Source organism: Phoenix dactylifera, chromosome 17, assembly GCF_009389715.1.
Source record: "Phoenix dactylifera cultivar Barhee BC4 chromosome 17, palm_55x_up_171113_PBpolish2nd_filt_p, whole genome shotgun sequence".
In the NCBI taxonomy this organism is placed as follows: Eukaryota; Viridiplantae; Streptophyta; class Magnoliopsida; order Arecales; family Arecaceae; genus Phoenix; species Phoenix dactylifera.
This window is the reverse complement of record NC_052408.1, coordinates 913,928-934,492: the sequence shown is the minus strand read 5'-3', so window position 1 is coordinate 934,492 and position 20,565 is coordinate 913,928. Positions and strand designations below refer to the sequence as shown.

General features: G+C 36.4%; 1 protein-coding gene across 1 annotated transcript; it reads right to left on the bottom strand.

Annotated features, from left to right (window-relative positions):
- Window positions 1–6,273: 6,273 nt before the first annotated feature.
- On the bottom strand, window positions 6,274–17,940 carry LOC103720882 (glutamate-rich WD repeat-containing protein 1). The gene is made up of 13 exons (XM_008810834.4): window positions 17,559–17,940; window positions 17,402–17,449; window positions 17,136–17,242; window positions 16,965–17,043; window positions 13,277–13,450; window positions 13,059–13,157; window positions 12,256–12,424; window positions 12,031–12,134; window positions 11,732–11,871; window positions 11,559–11,631; window positions 7,279–7,391; window positions 6,994–7,111; window positions 6,274–6,740 (listed from the first exon to the last, which is right to left on the bottom strand). The coding sequence occupies exons 1-13, from the start codon at window positions 17,604–17,606 to the stop codon at window positions 6,609–6,611; spliced, it is 1,404 nt and encodes a 467-aa protein (XP_008809056.2). The 5' UTR covers window positions 17,607–17,940; the 3' UTR covers window positions 6,274–6,608.
- Window positions 17,941–20,565: the final 2,625 nt, after the last annotated feature.

Here is a 20,565-nt window from a genome sequence, read left to right as displayed (position 1 = left end):
TATGAATGCAGCCAATAAAATAAAAAAATAGAGCACTACATAATGGTCTTGTAACATACCCATTTCCAACCCAAACAAAACCACCAGAGTGATGGGCCGCATACCAGTTAGCCACCGCGTTGGCCTCCCCAAATACATGGGAAGCTTGGTGGGAGTCACACTTCTCTATCAACCTACGAATCTCATGAATTATGAGATGCCCACTTCAAAATCTATGCAGATGGATGAATGAAAATGTTCAAAATGTTTTGAGACTTATAAAGAGTGCGATCTAACGGCCAATATTGTGGAAGAATATTAATCGCTCTTTCATGCAACCCGAACATAACTATCAATGCATGGTCTTAAAAAGTTAAAGGGGGTAAGAAAGAAGAATTATGGGTAGAGAGAAAGTATGGATGGTCAAAAATGTCTCGCATATAAATAAGTTACTACAATTCGCATTATAAAGTAAAATAGATGAATAAATGCTAGATCGATAGCATCATTTTAATCTTAATTCTTTCTATAATTTTCACATAACTTATTTTGAGTTGGCAAGATGCAGTGCGGCAATGAATTAGGGGGGAACAATGCATAGAGTTTCATAATAATTTCTTTTGCTTCATGTCTTATATTTCTTAGTAATGTTTATATACTTGATGTAATACCATGTGTTTGTTGTACTTAAATTTTTTCAAGTCTGCCCTGCTTGCATATGTTAACCTTTTTTTTTGTCATTTTATAGCATGTACCAATTGAGAGGCTTCATAGAGGTTGCTAGCAAAAAGCCAACTGGAATGATAATGGTGCCTTGGAAAAAGTCGATTTTCATCTTTTTTTTTTATAAAAAGATTATGCCCTTAATAGTGGCTCTTTTTAAATCTAGTTGGATAGAATAGAATAAATAAAGTATACTATAGGAAAATAATGCACGGAAAGAATAATGGACAGCAATGGTGCCAAGAAGTCTATATTTTAACATTTTGGTATAGAAAGGTTCAAGATAATTATAAAAGAAACTAATGGCTTAAGATATTTTGGTGTGACAAGGCCTTGTTACTTGAAGGTGACCTGTCTACCACCTCATAACACAAACACCTAACTATCATTCAATACTAATATATTTTATGAAGTACTAACATTATTGGGCTACACCATGATTAGGTTAATGATTTATTGTTTGTCATACAGAATTTTTTGGGTTATAAGAAAACTACCAATTTACATATAATTAGATTGAGATTGAACAAGAATCTGAAAAATTATGGTCCCCTTATGCAGCATTTCTGTAATAGAAACACTTATTAATTACTCAGATATCAAAATAAAATAATAATAATAATAATAATACGAGACTTCTTGTTTGATTTTGAATAAGATTGCAAATAAGTTAGGTCGAGACATGGCCTGATCAAGTGCTGATGTGCTTAGGCTTCATCTGACCCAATTTTTGAGACCAGTTCGTTTAGGGTCTACAAGATAACCAATTTGAAAACTCTTGTCATATATGGGTGATAAATTCTCTTACCTGACCTGGACTCGGCTTGACCGTGCTAATCAGCTCCAAAATGACTGAAACATTAGATGACCAGATCCAACCTGAGCCAACTTAAACTTGTTAAGTTTGATCAATCTTAACCGAAAGGTACGACTTCAAATTTCCTAAAGTTACATCGATTCTCCTTTACCGTATTTATGTTTCGAGGTTGGATGAGGAAGCTATTTGTAAGGCTCCAAATGGATCGGATTGACTCGTGATCCGACCCGATTTGACCCATTTAGATCTGACCTGATCCATTTTGGAGGATCTGTAGGGCCGAGTCGGGTCCTAATATTGGACTCATTTTATTTTCGAATTGGGTCTGAATTTACTAAATTCAGACCCAACCTAAACGACCCATATATAAAATATTAAAATATTACTATAAATAATAATTTTACGCTAGTTCCAAGTTATTTATGGTTACTGCTTATTACATGTAATCTAATAAATGCATATACAGGGGCATTCAAGACTCATTTATTACACCTATTTTGCTTGTTCTAAGTTTCTTGTTCGGTCTTGCTAGGAGATTTTTCTGCTAAGGCCTACAACTAACCCTTCTCCCCTCTTCTCTATTTCTAACCCTTCTTCCAACTCTCCATCTAGCGAGAAGAGAAGTCGAGAGTGAGACAAAAATAGGTCTAGTGCTGCCTGCTCTGCCAACTCTCCTATCTGCTCTTCCTCCACCACTTCTCCCTTGCCGGCACCGCTGACATCCCCCTGGGCTCTACTCTTACCCCCCCCAACTCCTCCTCCTGGACCTCCGAGAACCGAACCTTCTCCCTTGGCTTCATCTCTGACCCCGAGAACCCCTCCCTCTTCCTCGCGGCCATCACCTACTCTGCTGCCATCCACGTCTAGGTTGTCGTCGGTGCCGATAGCGCCCCCGCCGTGGTTGACTCCGCCACCTCACTCCAGCTCCGCTTCGACGATGACCTTTGCCTCACTAACGGCTCCAAGACTGGCAACTTCGTCCTCAAAAATGGCGGCGGCCCTACCGTCTGGCAAAAGCTTCGACAACCCCTCCAAGCACCTGCTTCATTAGCTTCCGAATTTTTTGGATTGGGACCGATTGATACATGGACCCGACCTGACCCAATGACCCATTGGGTCTAATGTGGACCCGATCCAACCCAACTTGATTTTCTATTGGGTCGGATCTGAGTCCAAAATTTAGAACTCGAGTAATAAATCCGGTCGGGTCAAGGTCACTCAGGACTTGGTCCGATCCGATCTATTTGTACTCCTAGTTGTTTGTCTATAGGCCAAAGGTCTACATGATAGTTTTTTTTCTGATAATCATAGTAGAAATCCATATTAAGATTATATTTGGCATCGCAATTACTTTTTTTAAAAAAAAATAAAAACAGGAACTATGTTTTCATTCCTTTTTTTTTTTTTAGATTTCTAACTATGGAAATATATTTGGTAGTAGTCACTACTTTTTTTAATTTTTAACAACAGAACTAGAAAAATATATTTCATAAATAGGGCCAAAGATGGTGGCGACGGAAGAACAAATGCTTGGGGATGCACTCGGTCTCGGCAAAGTTGGCAACCATTGCACGGGGGGCGATCGGAGGATGTGCGGACTAGGTCGAGAAAGAAGTAGGAGAGGGAGCGGAGGACACGGGCAATAAGACCGTGGGCAATATGGTGACGAGATCGGAGATCACCAAGGATGTCAGAAGGAGTCGGAAAGTAAGTTGAATAGACTGGTAGTTGGGACGCCGGAGGAGGAGGCGTATTGGTACGCACGGGAAGGAAAGGCCACTTTCAAAAAAAAAAAAAAGTCAATTTTTCACTTATATTTTTTAAAAAAATAATAGAAACAAACCAATCAAATATTTTTATACATCAGATTCTGTGTTTCTACTTAAAAAAAAAATTAAAAAATAAATGATACCAGGCCCTAATACTTTTGTTTTTAATTATTTTATTTGTTATGGCTCAAAACCATAAAAAAAGGTTCATTTATTTGCTAGTCGGTGTAGTTTGTAATGTTAGGTAAGTTGAAACTTCAATCATCTCAAGGATATTATCACTATCTTAATTTGTGGAAATTTGGGTGCTTGCTTCTGCGATATGTCCAATGAGACATCCTACACCCCTTTACCGCATGCAGGAATTTGGGAGTTTGTCTGAATAGATAAAATGGAGCAAGAGACGACAATAATTCAGAGTTCTCCAATAGATAATTGTGTTGTGTAAACAAGCAAATAAACAGTGCAAATTTCTCCATCAAAACACCATCGTTTTGTGTTGATTCAAGTAATGTATGTGGTGAGGCTTTACAAGTTACAACCAGAGGCTTATCCTAATCCCACACATACAACACACAAAAGAAATTTATAATAATTCAAGCTCTTCTGTGGCCCTTTTTGAGGAACGACTCTATCCTCTAGAATAACACTTCTGTTTTTCCCCCCGGCTTACTTCAACTAATTTTTATCTTTTTTTGATAGATCTTTGTAAGAAAAATAGTATTGATCCATAGTGGCCATGCTAGTTGAGTGCTCGCATTTTCATCTGCTCTTGTGATAGTGTGGTAGTCACACATGGAAACTCATCTCTATTTTTTCATCTCTGCACCAAGATACATTGTACATTGGTATGGTATGGGAAGGCACAAGGCTCATACATATAAGGCAATGCCATGGATACTAATACCAGTACTGTTACATCCTCAATCTCTTTGTTATACTGTGATATAAGTTGATGGAGAGGGAAAGGGAGAGGGTGAAATTGTAACAACCAAGAGCCCTAGCATTATAAGATGATGGAGAGGGAATGAGTGAAAGTATAATGACCCATGACCTCACCTAGAAAATAAATTGGGAGTTCGCCTATTGATATTTGTTTCGTACAAACATTACCAAGCAAATAAATAAGAACAAATTTCTATTGAAGTTTTTTCAGATTCTCATAAGGTGTCCTATACAGATGCAAGCCATGATCTAGGTGGAGATTTCAATTGAGATAAATTAATAAATTCTAAGATACTGGCCGATACGATTATTCATATCCACTGATATTTTTCAATCACTTTTTTACTTTCCTAAAAATATATTTTAGTTATTAAATCTTTAAAATAGTATTGAAATATATTTTTTAGTACGGATTTTATCACATTGGCCAAGATATAAATATTGATCCAAAAGTATCAACTGAGCTATCAAAAAATCTTGGTTCCCTCTAGTTCTCCATAAAATCTTGTTCTTAACTCTTTACCCCGTTTGCTTCTATGGATGTATCAAGTTTTTGCCCACTCATACAACTAATGCTACACTATCTTATCTAGGAGTAGTGTTATATTGTGTCGGGTCCAGGTTTTATTGAACCCAAAAAAATCCATTAGAAATTTTCAGTCTAAATTTTGTTCCAAGCTCGACCTATCGAAGGATCAGGTTAAACCTAGGTTCCAATATTGAAAATATCATAAAATCTTCATGTCAAGTTAGAGAACGTTAGGACCCATGCCCTACCAACATGCACTAGGTTCAAGTCAGGTACAGATTGAGTTCAAATTCCTTTGGCATATTTAACAATATATTTTGACCAATTAATCAAACTAAAAAATCATTCATCCAATTAATCAAACTAAAATCATTCATACTCTGAAAAGCTTGCCTATGGGGCATCCAATACAGACTACAGAAATAATATGAACAATGAGTATTTGCTTGCTAACCCTATAACAATAATTGAGTAGAAAATTGAAACAATATGTTTAACTTGAAGTCAACTACAAATATCCACAGATGTTCTAACATATAATAACTTTCATTCTTTCTTCCCACTAAGTCACTGAAAAAAGTTTCATATGCCAAAAATTTAATCATAGTAGGGTGTATAAGTAGATAAATATTATTTATATATGTATACAAGTAAACTAAATGATTAATCAAGACTAGGTCGAGTCTAGATTGGGTCTAAAAACCTTAACCCTATACATTTATGTATCTGATAACATGTCGAGCCAGATCCAAATTGAGTATATCTTTGACTGACCTAGTCCCAACCTGAAATTTTCAATTGGTCTAATTGAACCCATCCATCAACAGGTCCCAGCGAAGTCCCAGTCAGGTTTGGGTTTGATCCGGACCACCAGTGAGTTCTAGTTTGAAGTGACAACCCTAATTTGATCTGCTTTATTTTCCATTGCCACGAAACTGACCTACAGTGCAATTCAGAAGGCATTGATCATCAACATGCACCACTGAATTTCACCATGCAGCTCACTTCAATGGTTTGAACACCAGTTCAGATATTCTGTGCATCAGCAGTAGCTCTCTGATTTCTTATTTTCTGTGCGCCAGTAGCAGCTCTATGATTTCTCAATAAAAAAGAGCTGTCCACCACACAAACAATAAATGCAACTATTGTGGAAAATGACCATGTGTTAGATAGGAAAGCCAATGACTTGGCAAACCCAATCCCTGCATTATTTCATTCTTTGGATTCTATTGTGAAAAATGGAAGAAAATAACAAAAATCTAGTTAGAGAATTCTTATTTGAACTCCAATCCCTGCATTGTTGCATCAGGCTTAAAAATTTAAAAAGCATAAGTTCCAAATTACAAGCCAGAATCAGCAATTAACAAAAAAAAAAAAGGCACCATGCTATAAAGCCTTTGTCATCATAGCAAGCAGTCCAGCAATTTTAGCAGGCATGAGATCACCCCACCAACTTCTTAATGATGGCTACCTGGACAACAGCGCTGACAAGATTGTTTTAAACAGCTGCAAACATTACAATCATAATCATAGATAATAGAGTGGCTTATTGTTATTAGCAATATAAATACAGACAGGCTCATCCGTTTAGATGGTAACTTGACACTTCCCTTTCCAAAGTTTACAATAATTCATCCGTACTTAAAAACAGGAAGTGATAGACATCTCACTATGTACTTCTAACAGAGGAACAAGCAGCAATCCCTGCAATCCACCAAAAAGGGACTTTCTACCAAATATGCCTCCTTAGATCAAAACCGGTGCAAGCCAACAAAACTAGGCTATCTCAAAACTTGCTTGCAACTGACCTATTCTTCAACACTGATACGCACGTCAGTCAGATAATTTATGCACCACCTGATGGAAGGGTGGTTTCGATATTAGCAGGCATCGAGATATTGAAGCCATCAGCAGCAGTAGATATGATCATCCCTGGGATCTGTGTATGCCAGTGCAATTCCTTCAAATCCTTTTGACCCTGCCCATCAGTTCAAAAGAAACAAGGCCCCACAAGCTTAGTAAACAGTGTCCTCACTGAGTCGTAATATAAGGGAAACATCAGGAATGCAACTCATTTAGTCTATAAGCCCTGGCTGATTTCACTCATACTAAGGACTCGAGAACACACATAAATTGTTGTTAAATGGAGCTAAAACCACTATGGCATTGCAATCAAAAACACTAAAGGTAAAATAACTGGCTTTGATTCGAGTCACTGGCTATGGAAGTACCTGATGAACAAAAAGGAGCTGTGGTGGTAGATCTTCAGGGGCATTCACTTGATCCTTCATCTTGGCTTTGAATTCAGCCTCCTCTTCCTCATCCCTCTCTAATGAAAGGTCCCATATCCTACATATAGAAAAAACCAAACAACATATTACATGATCTGTCACACATGCATATGTGCACATGTGCACATGCGCACCCATACAGATACACACACACACACACACACATATATATATATATAGAGAGAGAGAATCCTTTAGCCTCAGACAGACAAAAATGTATCTTACGTCAACTGATTGTCTGCAGATGAAACAGCTAAGGTAGATGCTTCATGAGGACTCCACTCAATGGATGTGATGGGATGTTTGTGGTACTCAAAGTGTGCCACTAGTGAGTCCCCCTGTGCACGTAAAGAAAGAAAAAAGTAAAAAAGCTACATTTTAAATCAGTGTAAGAAAATAAAAAAACAGAAAGCGAACAAGTGACTCTCACTGAATTTTAGAAGCTGCAAACCAGGATTAGTGTTTTCATGCTGAAAACCAATAAAACTGATAGGAAAGGAAAATGAGTGAGACTGTGGTGTTCAAATTCCATTGACATAATTCCAGAAATGCAATCCAGCATTAATGTTTTTATACTGAAAATCAATAAAAATGATAGGGAAAATACAGGCCTGACTTACATAATTCCAAAACATCACTGGGAAGTTTCACTAAAGCAACAATGGTAGTATAGGAGGCTTTCAACCTTGTATGGGCAAACGTGGTAGGATCCTTTTACTGTCAAAGAAAGTGAATTGAAATGTAGAAAAAATAATTCATGGAAATCACAAAGGTGGAGGAATGAGGTAGTAATTGAATGGAAGGGAAATAGCAACACAAGGTTGGAAAATTGTGGGTCACTGTGTCTAACTTATGGGTATCAGTTAATTTTTTATGGATGGTATGGGATAGTAAGGCAAGCAATTGAATAAATCTGTCAATCTACCTGACTGGATTGTCTCAAGCGGAGATGAATCAAATGGTAACAGAGACATGGTTCACAGGCGCTTCTTCGAGGATAGAAATGGATCGCACAACAGTTATTGATAGAAATACAGAAATACAGTGAGGACATTAATAAACTAGAGCTGCTAGCAGTTAAGGATAGCTTAAGAGTTGCTCTTCCTCTCTTCCATATAAGAACCTCATTTGAGTCAGATGTACAGTATTCAGTAAAGTTAATAAATGGCCTTACTATTTGGTTTGGGAGCTCATTAGTATCTTGAAAGGAGTATTTCTGTCTGATGAACCAATCCCTTGATTGAAATGTCATATATAAACTTAGAGAGCATAATACAGGAGTTAACTGGTTGACAAAATGGGGCAGACGAACAAACGGACAAGCTGAGGCCAAGGGGATGTGTTCTGCAATCATATCATTAACACAAGGATTCTGTTAGAACCAAAAATGGTTACACATGTTGATAATCATGTACAAGCCTTAATGCTCGGGGAAACTCGGGAAGAAAGGGAATTATTGGCACATGGGACCTTCCTCTAAGAAAAACCACCCTTCACTTCTTCTAGCAATGGCCTTCGCATCAGTTTCAACAAAAAATTGAATAATTTTATGAGGCTTAAAAAATAGAATGCCAAATTTTATGTCCCCCCTGATAAGCATAAGTCATGGCACTAGATTTTTTAAGTCGTTTTTGCAGTCATCAGTGACTACCCAGAATTACTTGAAGTGGAAGGCTTATTACATCAAAGTCAATACTATTGAAGATTCTGACAATTCATCATGTGAAAGAGGGGAAAAAGCTCTCATAAAATCAAGACAATCCATTCAACTATGGAATATATGAAGATGTAGACTCATTTGAAAGCATCACGTGGATGAATTTGCAGAAAAATAAATAATTGTGAGACCGCATTAGCACTAGCAAACATATGGACAAGTTCTCTCTTTTAAAAGAACAAAAAATATGAGAATAATAAATAGATATTTTCTAAGTCCAGTTACATCAATTACCACCTACCCAAAAAGTGAGAGAAAACTGATCAAAGTTTTAAGTTTCAGACGAAACCAATTCATTTAGGCCAAAACTGGTCGGTTTGGCCAAGAGCGGACTGATACTGATCATCAGTTTTGGATCTCAGTCAGTTTTGGCAGTTTTGGACAGTTACAGCCAAACTTGACCAGTTTCGGTTCAGTTTCAACCAGTTCGGCCAAAACTGAACACAACCAAACATATATGCTTCCATTTAAATTTTCTTTTTCTGTTTATATCAGGGTCATTTAGTTATGTACTTGAATACATAGGTTATATATTATTAATTGTCAATGCCTTTTTCTTTCTTTTTTCTTGAACTAAAATAAGGTATAAATAAGAGACATGATAGTTGTTGGGTTGAGGTCTTTGAAAAGGACCTTATTGTCATCTTTATGAAGAATAGCATGAACAAAAACAGTTTAGTCATAGGAATAACATACATTGTCTATATAAAATAAATAAGTAAATCTGTAACTATGCATTTGCTTATGTAGCCATTTACATGAAATAGTGAGTAAGAGTGTCATTGTGAGTTCAACAGAAAAATGAAAATAATATTTGCACTAGGCACTAAAACGCTTTGCAATTACCAATATAATGAATTTTTGACCAATTGAAGTATCCATAGTACAAAATCCAAGTATACTAAATGAATTTCACTTATATGCAAATTGTAGAAATTACACACATAAAGAATCTATATAACACAAAATATTCTAAAATGTTACATATTAACTTTCCTAGCTTCTTTATTTTCCTTCTATTTTTAGGGGATTTTCTTGTTTTCTCAACCAAACTCCAAAACTTGGAAAGAAACTTCTGAAATCACTGAATTTTTTGTGAAATTGAACTCCCCAAGCCCAACCAAAACAGAAACTGCAACAAAGTTTTCAAACCTTGGAAATAATACTCTACTTACTAACTATCGCATCTACAAGGCAACTAAAGTGGTTCAAGTTCCTAAACAATCTTTTAAAGATGACTGACTAACAATAACTGACTATTGATAAATACCAGATATCTCGACAGGTACTTGAGAAAGCTTGCAAACAGATGAATGGAAAGAAAGTGATAAGAATTTGATTCTACATATCTGATGCTATTTAATTTATTATACAGTTTCTTGGTTATTTGGTCCTTAGTTGCTAGAATCTAGATGACATGCAGGTTCAAGTATGGCTGCAGGTTCGGGGAAGCAGACATTGAAAAAAAACTCTGGAAGGAAACCTTTAGGCAGTGGGTGCAGGTTCGAGTCTTTAGGGAGTTTCCAGAACAGATCCGTGACCCTAGGTAGAAGGTTCCTACTCTTAAGGATCGGTCATGATTCAATGAAGTATAATAAGAAATAAAACCAAAGTCACGACTTACATATATCCAATTAAAAATGGAAGCTGAATATGAATTTATTATGTGATAACACCATAAGTCAAGAACAAATTGAACATACGATGGAAGTTTCCTCTTCATCCATTAAAATGTTCATTGATAATTAAATAATAAGATATTAAAAGCCTCCAAAATTAAAACATCCCTTCAAAATCAGATCAAAAAGAAGAGCAAGGCCTGCATAAAATATGAAATGTATATCAAAGAATTCACCATCCATGAATTTTGCTGCAATTTGGAAAGTAAGGCACATCAGCAAAAGTTTCACAATTGATCTCGGAACTTCATATATGAAACTTTACATAAACATATAGTCAAGACTATGGTTAAAAGAGATTACATAATGCATTGTGAAAAGTGGAGTACAAAAATGAACTTGGGAGATCCTCAAGAAAAGCTTAACGCAATCTTGAGAGACAAAAGAATCAGCACAAGTCCCTGATGATATCAAAGTCCGAGAGGTAAAGGGTGACACTAGAGTTTTAAAAGTAGTACAAGCAAATAACATGTGACATTAGGTGTATCCATAAATTTCGATGAAATTTGACTTACCCATGTCTTTTGTCTCTAAATAATTTTCATAATTCAGGGGTGACTTCACAGGGAAAAAATGTCTCCAATTTCTTGCATTGTTTACAACAAACCAGCATTTTTTGCTTCATATTTGGAAATTCTGTCCTTTTCCCTTTATCTTTTCTTGATACTTTTACTTGAACATTTATAACAATCGTTGGGATGTTTTTAATTGTCTTCCAAACAATTTTCCCCCCATGCTTAACAAGCCTAAATATTTGATTCTATACTGCCCCTGCAGCTGTAAGTCATCTCTTCCCTGAAAATCAGTTATCAAATAAATATTAAACAGTAGACTTACAGGACAAGGACATCTGTTAATAGAATTTAACAAACAAGAATCTTCAGAAAGTCAGAACTCAATACAATATAGTCATACATTTGCATGCTGAAGGAAAAAGAAAGGGGAAAAAGCATAAACATTTGTTGTTTCATCTCTGGAAAATCAAGAGGTCTACAATCCTGAAAGTACTGAAAACTTAGACTGGCATGCAGATTATTCTTAAACCGGTAAAAAAGGAAAAGAACAAAATTGCAAAAGCTGGAGGAATATAAAAGACACCAGAGTTTTACCTTGATCAATCTAAGATCATGAATTGAAAAGGCACCATCATCACTTCCAGAGGCTATCATACAGCTAGCCAGCCTACTCAAGATTGTGAAAATAAAGTGAAGGGATTATATGACCCCCAAAATCCAATCACAAGCACGTGCAATACAAAATAACAAAGAACCTTTATGCATACCGGTTCCATGAAATAACATTGACATCAGTGTTATGTGCCTTCAAGGAAACTGCTGGTGATTTCCCTATCCGGGTATCCCATATTGCTATTGTTCCATCCACCGAGCAAGAGGCAAAAACATCGGCTTCTGTTGGACTCCACTGAGCAGATAACAAAATGATATACTAACTTGGTAATACTTGAATGGTAGATAAAAATCAAGCATTGCATGTGGCATGTTTTCCAGATATATAGAGCATTGGAAGCTAGAAATTACATATTAAAGATCTCAAAATCTACTTTCCAGATAGAAAATATACTTGTAAATCTTCCACACTTGCGGTATGCCTGACAAAAGGACTCATATCCACACTCCATGTTTCAGATGAGGGCTCCCATAGGTGAATACAATTATTGCAATCACCTTCAAAATCAAAGAACAAATAACCTCATTAACTTTATGTTTTCCTAAGGAAAAACAATCAATAAACCTGAAATCCTTAAGAGAACAATGAGGCATATTGTCTACCACTTGAAAGCCATACCAGAGACGAGCCTTCCAGGAACAACAGAACTCCAGTCTATTGCATAGCCTTCATCCTTATGTCCACCAAACTTTATTATGGGAGAGAGCCGATGTAAACTATTATCTCCACTGCTCGTGTCTCTTTCAGATTCTGCTAAAGCATTAAGAAACGAGCTGAAGTCCCAGACCTGCACAAAATTGCAGCAAAATTTGTAGTTCTTTATATACCTAAACCTACTTGTCAAAATGATAATAAAATTATAGAAAGTGTTCATATATATCCCTATGTTTTCTAGCACAACCATAAATGCAGCACTCTGAATAACAAGACAGTAGTAAAGTTTTTTTTTTTTTTTGAAAATTAGTGATTTATATATTTTATATTGACAAAATCTTACCATGAAACTCATATTCAGGGTCATAACTATGGTTACATTTGGACATTGCCCTTAACAATGGATTCATTGAAATACTTGCAAAATTTCAGCCATTTCTTCAAGATCAATAATAGTTGGGAAAACATCTTCCTGAATTAGAAAACTTCAGGACCCAATTGTGGAACATCAATGAGGCAATTATGGAACATCAACCAGGCAAATGTAGATCTGCAAAATTTAATTTAATCTGCTGAAAATACCTGATGCTATTTATTTTACCAATACCACAGCAAGATTAAGCATTTGCTTAAAAATTCAATGTCTTAATGAACAGTGTACAGTACATGATGTCTGCTCTAATACCAAAAATAGAAGACAACACAGATCAGATAATCTTAAAGATCCAAGTATTTGCAAAACTCAAACCATGAAAAGATTGCCCAACCTGCACATGGCCAGCATCAGCCCATGCGGCACAAATATGTGGTTTTTGTGTCATTGAGCGAATGCGATTTATACAACCCTGATGAGCCACCTTGTGAAGCTGTTATCACAACCGAAAAACATCATAAGATCTTTCCGCATTTCTTTATGGCCCAAATTTTAGCACTGAGATACCAGCTACTGCTACATGAAATCTTGTGGACAGAATAGTTCACTTGCCTGTAGAACAGGTTGCATAGATTCATCACTCTCATCTTCATCTTCATCGCTGCTACTCTCACTATCCATTTCAGTGTCATTATCAGCAGATGAAGCAGGCACTAATTCACGCTTCTTTCCTACTATATTGGAGAGCTTGAAAATTCCAATATAATTCCAGGATGCTTGCTCAGCCTACAAAAACCAACAAAATCTCAAAATTTCTTTAATTACAAATGCAGTCATAATTTTGCCACAAGTTATATGAATCCACTTGCCATATTAATTTCTCAAGCCTACTCTAACAAAAAAATAGCAACTACAGCAATCTTAATTAGAATATTATGAGCTTTAATTTCTATAAGAAATATTAAATAAACAAAGTAGCGAGGAAATCTAGTTTGTAACATAGGGTCTGACAAAAGAGATGAAGAAAATAACCTTATACAAAATTTGAAAAGGTGGACATGAGGATGCAGTTTGCCTTCTTGCTAAATCCTTTTATGCAAATGTTCTTTTATTCACTTCATTATCACAATTAAGGGGCTTTGCGGATGAACTTTGAGGAAGATACTGTATAGTTGAATATATTTACCGTTAGTGACAAATCCACCAAAATCTAGCTTTCCTTCATTATTAGAAGATAGTATACTTATACATCCTCCACCCCTTTATTTTTATTGGGCTTATTCCAGTTCCTTAGTAGATACCTGTATATACTTTCAACACCTTATCTTCATAAGATTATTTAATGACATTCTCATACTTTAGCTCTCTTTTCTAACATTGAACCCCACGCTTGTTTTCTTCTTGTCTAGCACGTCAAATTTCTTCTTATCTGAAGAGACTTCCCCCGGTTTCTCCTTTAATCCCCAATAAGCTTTTGAGAAACCATATGACTTAGCGCCCAAAATATAATGTAAACTATATGAGTGGAGAAACACGACCTTTGATCTTGATGAATGAATCTCAAAAGATACACAAAACCAAAATTAAAATATCATTTGACAATTTCTAGATTATAAAAAATCCAAACCGTGGTCCATTCTAAGACCATTTGATGCACATAAAGCAAATTTCCGAGACATTTGATTTTGTAGTCCCTCAGGAACTTTAGATGCTGTACATCTTATATAGCAGTTTGTATTCAATTTACATGTTCAATCACTGACAATCCTACTGAGGAGAACTTTATGAAAATGATCTTGTTTTTCTAAACAATAAATATATCAAAAAATTAACAGTCAGATAACAAATTAACACCATGTTAACACCACACATATAATAACAACTGTTAGATGGTTGCTATATATGTTATACGTTATACATTTTAGAGAGCTCTTTCCCACCAAGTCAATCCCTTTCTAAAGCAACATCTTCTCAATTCACTGGCATGAAACAATTGCACATTTTCCTTCAATATCTAGATTTTAACCATCTTTTATGAGCTACCTCCTCGTCCTCCAACCTGCACACCCATTTCACTAAGAAAAACTTGTTCACAATTTTCAAATATATAAAATCAAGTCCTTGTGCTTTAGGCCAGAAATTTAAGCATAACTCGCAAGATCAATCTCTTTACAACTGTTTCATCCACTCTTGCTCCACATATGGGTACTGCTTTGAGTTCTATCAAATTTCATCAAAGTGGCAAGATTGGTCATGAAAATAGAAAATTGGTAAACCAGATGGCTGTCCAATAAGGATTTTATCAAAGTAATTGCAAAGAAAAACAACTTAATCTCCTACCTATCATCTTTTATTAAACTAACCCTCCAATTATTCCTAATCATGCACCAGTAGGTTCCGAACAGCCAATATCCAAGAATTGAATAGGCAACCTTTCCATCTTATATATGTAAGAATGAATGCCTAAAAGTAAACAACTCCTATTCATACTGAATAAGTTCTAGCACCTTTATTCAGATCCTTGCCCACATCATAACAGCTCAGAAAGGACAATTACTAGAGCTAGAAGAGTCAGGATGGAACATTTCATCCAATCAATCCATCACCCACCAAGTCCTATGTTTTACAGGACATACCATCAATGCTTCTAATTCATGTTGACCTAAAAACTTCTTCAAGGTCAACTTTGCAAACAAGACCAAAATATGTGGTGGACTACTAAGAGCAAATCATTCAAACAGTGAGCACATCATTGGTGACAACTTCGAAAACACAAGCTTCTTTTTTAGTCTCTCTACTTGTATTTTTTTCAATCTATTTAGCTCTTGTTTAACAAGCTGATTGATCTATAATCCTTGAGAGCCATAATTTCGATTCTTTGAGGATAAAAGTTTTAACAATACCCTTATTAATAGAAATCATTTAAGATTATCATCATATCATCCTACAATGTAAGCCAATCTTTAACAGAATAGCATTGATGGATATTTGGCCTAGCACCAACTTGTTTGACCTTTGTTTTGTTCTTCCACTCTATCAAAATTTACAGCTTATACCTTAAGATTTGCCTTTAAGGATAACGTAGTTGAACACAAATCGAAAAAAAAAAAATCATGGACATTTTTTCCCTAATTACAATCTCCTCTGGCTGTAATTCTCTTAGTGTAATTAGTTTTCATTCTCCTCCACCACTCTTTTACATTAGACCTTTTATTCATAAGATCCAGCCTTAGTTTTAACTTCAGAGATTTACAATATTCATCATCTACAATTCAGATATCGTGCCAATCATGCCACAGAAGACCTCCCAGCATAGTCAAGAGTATTTCTGGGCTTGCCATGAGTTATTACAAACTGAATATGCATGCCCTATTGGGTTAAAGTTCAGCTTTTTCTTTAATGGGTAAAAGTAATTGAGTAGACAATCCTAGGAGTAACTTTCTAATCTGGGCAGATCCCAACCCTGGACAAACATATGATTTTTTTTTTTGGGTACAACAGTGGCTTACACATGACGAGTGTGGAGGCGACCAACAAAAACAGAAAACAAAAGACTACATAAAGGCTCTGGCGCTGAGCCGCAATCTGTCCAGACAAACATATGATCTTAAAAAGTCATGACTGAACATGGGTTCAATTCCTAAAAGAGCTATCAGGCAACAAATACTGTTCATGAAACAATAGAGTCCACTTGCCATTGTATGGAGATATTGTGTAACACCGAGAAATGGCTCTTGAATAGTAGCTAACTGAAAATCTGCCTGTGACAACTATTCTCTGGAATTCCAACTCTAACTCAGTGTCCAATCAGCCATAAATGAAGTGCATCAGACCCTGGAACTTGGTTTCAAATAAGAAGTTGACTCCATAATTGTGGCATAGTAAGACGATGCTAGAGTACATTTGCAACTCTCCATTCGAGGACGACATCAAGGGCAGTTCTAAAACAAAGACTTGAAAGGAATAGTTTGGGGCAAATGCATGATGACCCGGTCACGATCAATTGCTTCGGAAATAAAAAGGCAGTCTCTCTATAACAAGTTAATTGAAATAATTTCTCATTTTTCTCTTCTACAACTAGGTGATTCTACAAGATCATCCCCCCTCCCACGGATAAGTTGGGTCCAAATAACTATCTCAAGAACGCACAGGTTCATCACAACTTGGCAAAAAACTAATATATGTGATTGAAAACCCAAATTGAGTATTCTAGAACACTCCTCAAAGGTGCTTCCAAGTTTCACCATTCTATATAATAGAATAGAGTAATTTTGAAGACTTAGAGGTGAGAGAAAAGAACCTGGGTCCCTGCAACGCCATATACTGTGTGTGGAAACTCTGTCCGGATCAATCCCAATGAATCATGCACTATGTCAAAACTACACCAACAATTCAAAAAATGCATTAGCAAGACAACATTATATCAGAATCGAAAAAAAAGAACGTAACTTTTCCCTTTCCAACATCCTACCTCAAACAAGGCCACCCGATATTAAATGCACGAAGATAATTATATACTGAATGATCAAATTGGAGCTCCTCTCCCTCTTCTAACTTATCAACACCAGGTTGCCATACCTAAAGACACCAACATAATTATATAAAATTCAATAGTTGAACAAAATTTAACTAGATGTTCAAGAAAAACAAGTCCGCAAGCAAACAAATGCTATTCAAGCTACAGTATGAGAAATTAAAAGGGAAAAAAGATGATTTTTTGGATCAATTTTCTTTCACCTTAGCAGGCGCCGATGGCACAGAAGAAGATTCACCCTTCTTTGATCCCTGCAACAAAGAAAACAACAGATACCATTAGAATAAATGGTTTGAAAAGGGAAAGAATCGACGGATAGCGATGTAGAGAAAAGAAGTGGATGGGAAGCGAAGGGCGCACCTTGTTCTTTCTCTTGCTCTTCTTAGGGTTCTTGAGACTGCGAACCATCTCTGGAGATCTCTCTCTCTCTCTCTCGCGAGGAAGAGAATAAGCGCAGCGATCTAAAACCCTAACTTTAACGGAATAAAAATTGCGGCGAGGGTTTATAGCAAGGGTTTTCTTAAGGTGCTGCCAAAAATCGGCAGCAAAAAAGAAAATGCAAATATTTATGAACCGTTCATTTCATAATGGAAGGCCTGGATTGTCCGACGGCTTACTGGGTCTGGCTGGTTAAGTTCCAGGGTCTAAAATATGGGTTTTCTCGGAACTCCTATTAATGCCGGCGAACAGAGCAAGGCGCCGCTGAGAGAAGAGAAGAGAGGGGAGGGCTTGGGCGGAGGAGCGGCGGCGGCGGTGGTGGAGGGCGCCGGCGAAGAGAGGGAGAGGAGGAGGAGATCGTGTGAAGTGATTGAGCGAGATAAAGAGAGTTTTGATCCTCAACTTTTCCACATATCAGGGCCGTTAAATTGATAGGCTTTTTTTTTTTTTTTTGTTATGTACAAATACATCCAATAAACTTAAAAAACACAAACTCGTGGGGTACCCGCGGCAGCTCCTCCTCTTCTGAGTACTTATACAGGATCAAAGAACCTAAATAATACATTTCGGCTAGCGATTTTGGATGAGGTCATGAGTTGTTACGGCTAAGGACGAGAAAAGAATAAAAGGAAATGTGATAAAAATGAGGTTTTTGCATCCAAACATAAGGTCAAATTTCTGCATTGCATGATTTTCCACTCTTGAATGTTGAAGTTCAAGTCCATAGAACAGAAATTCAGATCCATTGGTATCGGGCTTATGTCCTAAATATCCAAAGAGCCCTAAGCAAGAAAGAAAGAGTTCCTGAGAATAATATTTTAATGTACCTGGACTCTTTTGAGAACAGTGAGTGTAAGGCTCGTTTGGGGGAGTTTTTGGAGGACCAAAAAGCACTTTCTGGCCCTCCAAAAGCACTTTTAGATATAAAAAAGAGTGTTTGATAAAAAATTCGGAAAGTTGTTTTAGCTTTTTGAGTGGAAGAAGCTCCATTTTAGAGCTTTCCGAAAACGTTGCTTTTCGCTTTGCTGGAAAACTATTTTTTTGACCAAAACACCCATAATAAAATATAATAATTATACAGTTTGTCTCTTTATAAATCTAAAAATCTGCTGGAGCCAAGAACTCTAGCCGCCAGACTCCCTTCCGCAAGAAAATGTATTTTTCTTTTCTATTTTTGTATGCATCTTTTGAACCACGTTTTAGAAGGAAAAATTTTTAATTTCTTCTCCATACCTTCCAAAATCCATCTTTTGTTTTTTTCATCGACCTCGCGATCCACGCTGAGGTCCACCTCGAGCATAGACTGCGAAGAAGAGCACATAGACCGCGGCATCACGGTCCAGGCTCAAGCCGCGACACCGTGGACCGCAGCACTACGGTCCACGATGCCTCCCCTTACTGATCTTGCAGTCCATGGGTGACCGCGAGATCTCTCTCCATTACAGAGAGAGGATCTCTCTCTGCCATGGACCACAAACTCTCACTGTATCCTTAATGATCTCGCGGTTCATGGGATCTCTCTCAGAGAGAGAGTTCTCGATGATTCTTTTCGAATCTCTTCTGCCGCGCCAGCTGTCAATAGTTTTGTGTTTAGAATTTTGATGGTTAGCAGTGCTTTGGGGTTTGGTAATATTATTGTTGCCTTCTAACTTAAGATGGGATCATCCTCTGCTAGGTACTGTCACCTACTCGCTCAGAAATTTGCAATCTTCTTTGCACTTTGAAGCTTTAAGAAGTAAGAATACTCCTTTTATCCTTAATTAGCCAAAATATTTTATGCTTATGCTTTTGACTTAAAGATTCAAATTACCACTTACATTGTCATTCTTCAACAAAATTCACGGTTAGTGATTCCAGCGCCAGTATTCTTTATTTGCATCATCTCATTATTGTAGTTAATATTTTTATTTACTCTAATTAAATGTCCATGTATTTTTCATGTAATTGTATTTTATGGAACTTATATTGCTTCATACTTTGCTTGTGCTATACATATCGAATATAATAATAAACCTAATTATTTGGATGTAATTGAGATTTGCATTACAAATCCATATTTGCAAATCATTTATATTCAGGATCACATCCATTATAATCACAAGCTTTTCCGGATATTGTTTACAACTAGCTTCCATGTTTTAATCTTTTTCTTCCTCTTCCCAACCCTTTGTGTAATCTGATCTCTTCTATTTGTTGGGACTTCCCTAGATTTTAGCTACACATACCCATACCTCTTCATTTGATTCTTCATTATATTTAATCATTTATGGTGACTTACATGCTCCTACTATTGCAGCACCTTGTCGTTCCTAGTTTTACCACCATCAACTTAGCATTCTATACATACTTCTGCATGCTTGTAGCCGAGTGTTTTGAAATGTACAATGTTGATGTTGCCTAAGTATATTTGTATCGCATACCACTCTAGAATCATCTAGTCATCCATCTGACTTCAGTCTATCATAGGTGTCTTTACCCATCTTATCATGCTCCTGTAATAATATATCCATGATACCAAATTGGTTGTGTTTTAGTATCTTTTGGCTATCATGTTTGATGGGGCAAAATGCTGGTTTCTATTTTCATCAATATTCTCTCTCTTTGTTACACTCTATTACACTCTGTAACAGAGAGACAGAGAGTTCTCTCTTTGTTTTTGTAATAGAGAGATAGAGAGAAAGAATATTGTATGTAAGTTAAAACGAAAATGACATAGTAAGTTATATATGTACGTAATCTATGTGTATGTAAATTGTGCATATTTAGATATGCTTTACAAGGTGCTTTATAAATATGGATGAAATCATGACTTGTGCTTGACAAAATGTTTCATGTCTTTGTTGTTGCATTGTAAGAAGAACAAATGTCTAAGAAGAGCCAACATACCCTTGCTGGTCCATCAACCCAAGATGAGAAGAGGAAGGCCATT

Coding starts and splice junctions, on each gene's coding strand:
- LOC103720882 (XM_008810834.4), bottom strand. CDS start 17,606: ATGGTTCGCAGTCTCAAGAACCCTAAGAAGAGCAAGAGAAAGAACAAG. Junction 7,392..11,558: donor ATGATCTTAGATTGATCAAG/GTAAAACTCTGG, acceptor TTACGTGCACAG/GGGGACTCACTAGTGGCACA. Junction 6,741..6,993: donor AGCTCCTTTTTGTTCATCAG/GTACTTCCATAG, acceptor ACTGATGGGCAG/GGTCAAAAGGATTTGAAGGA.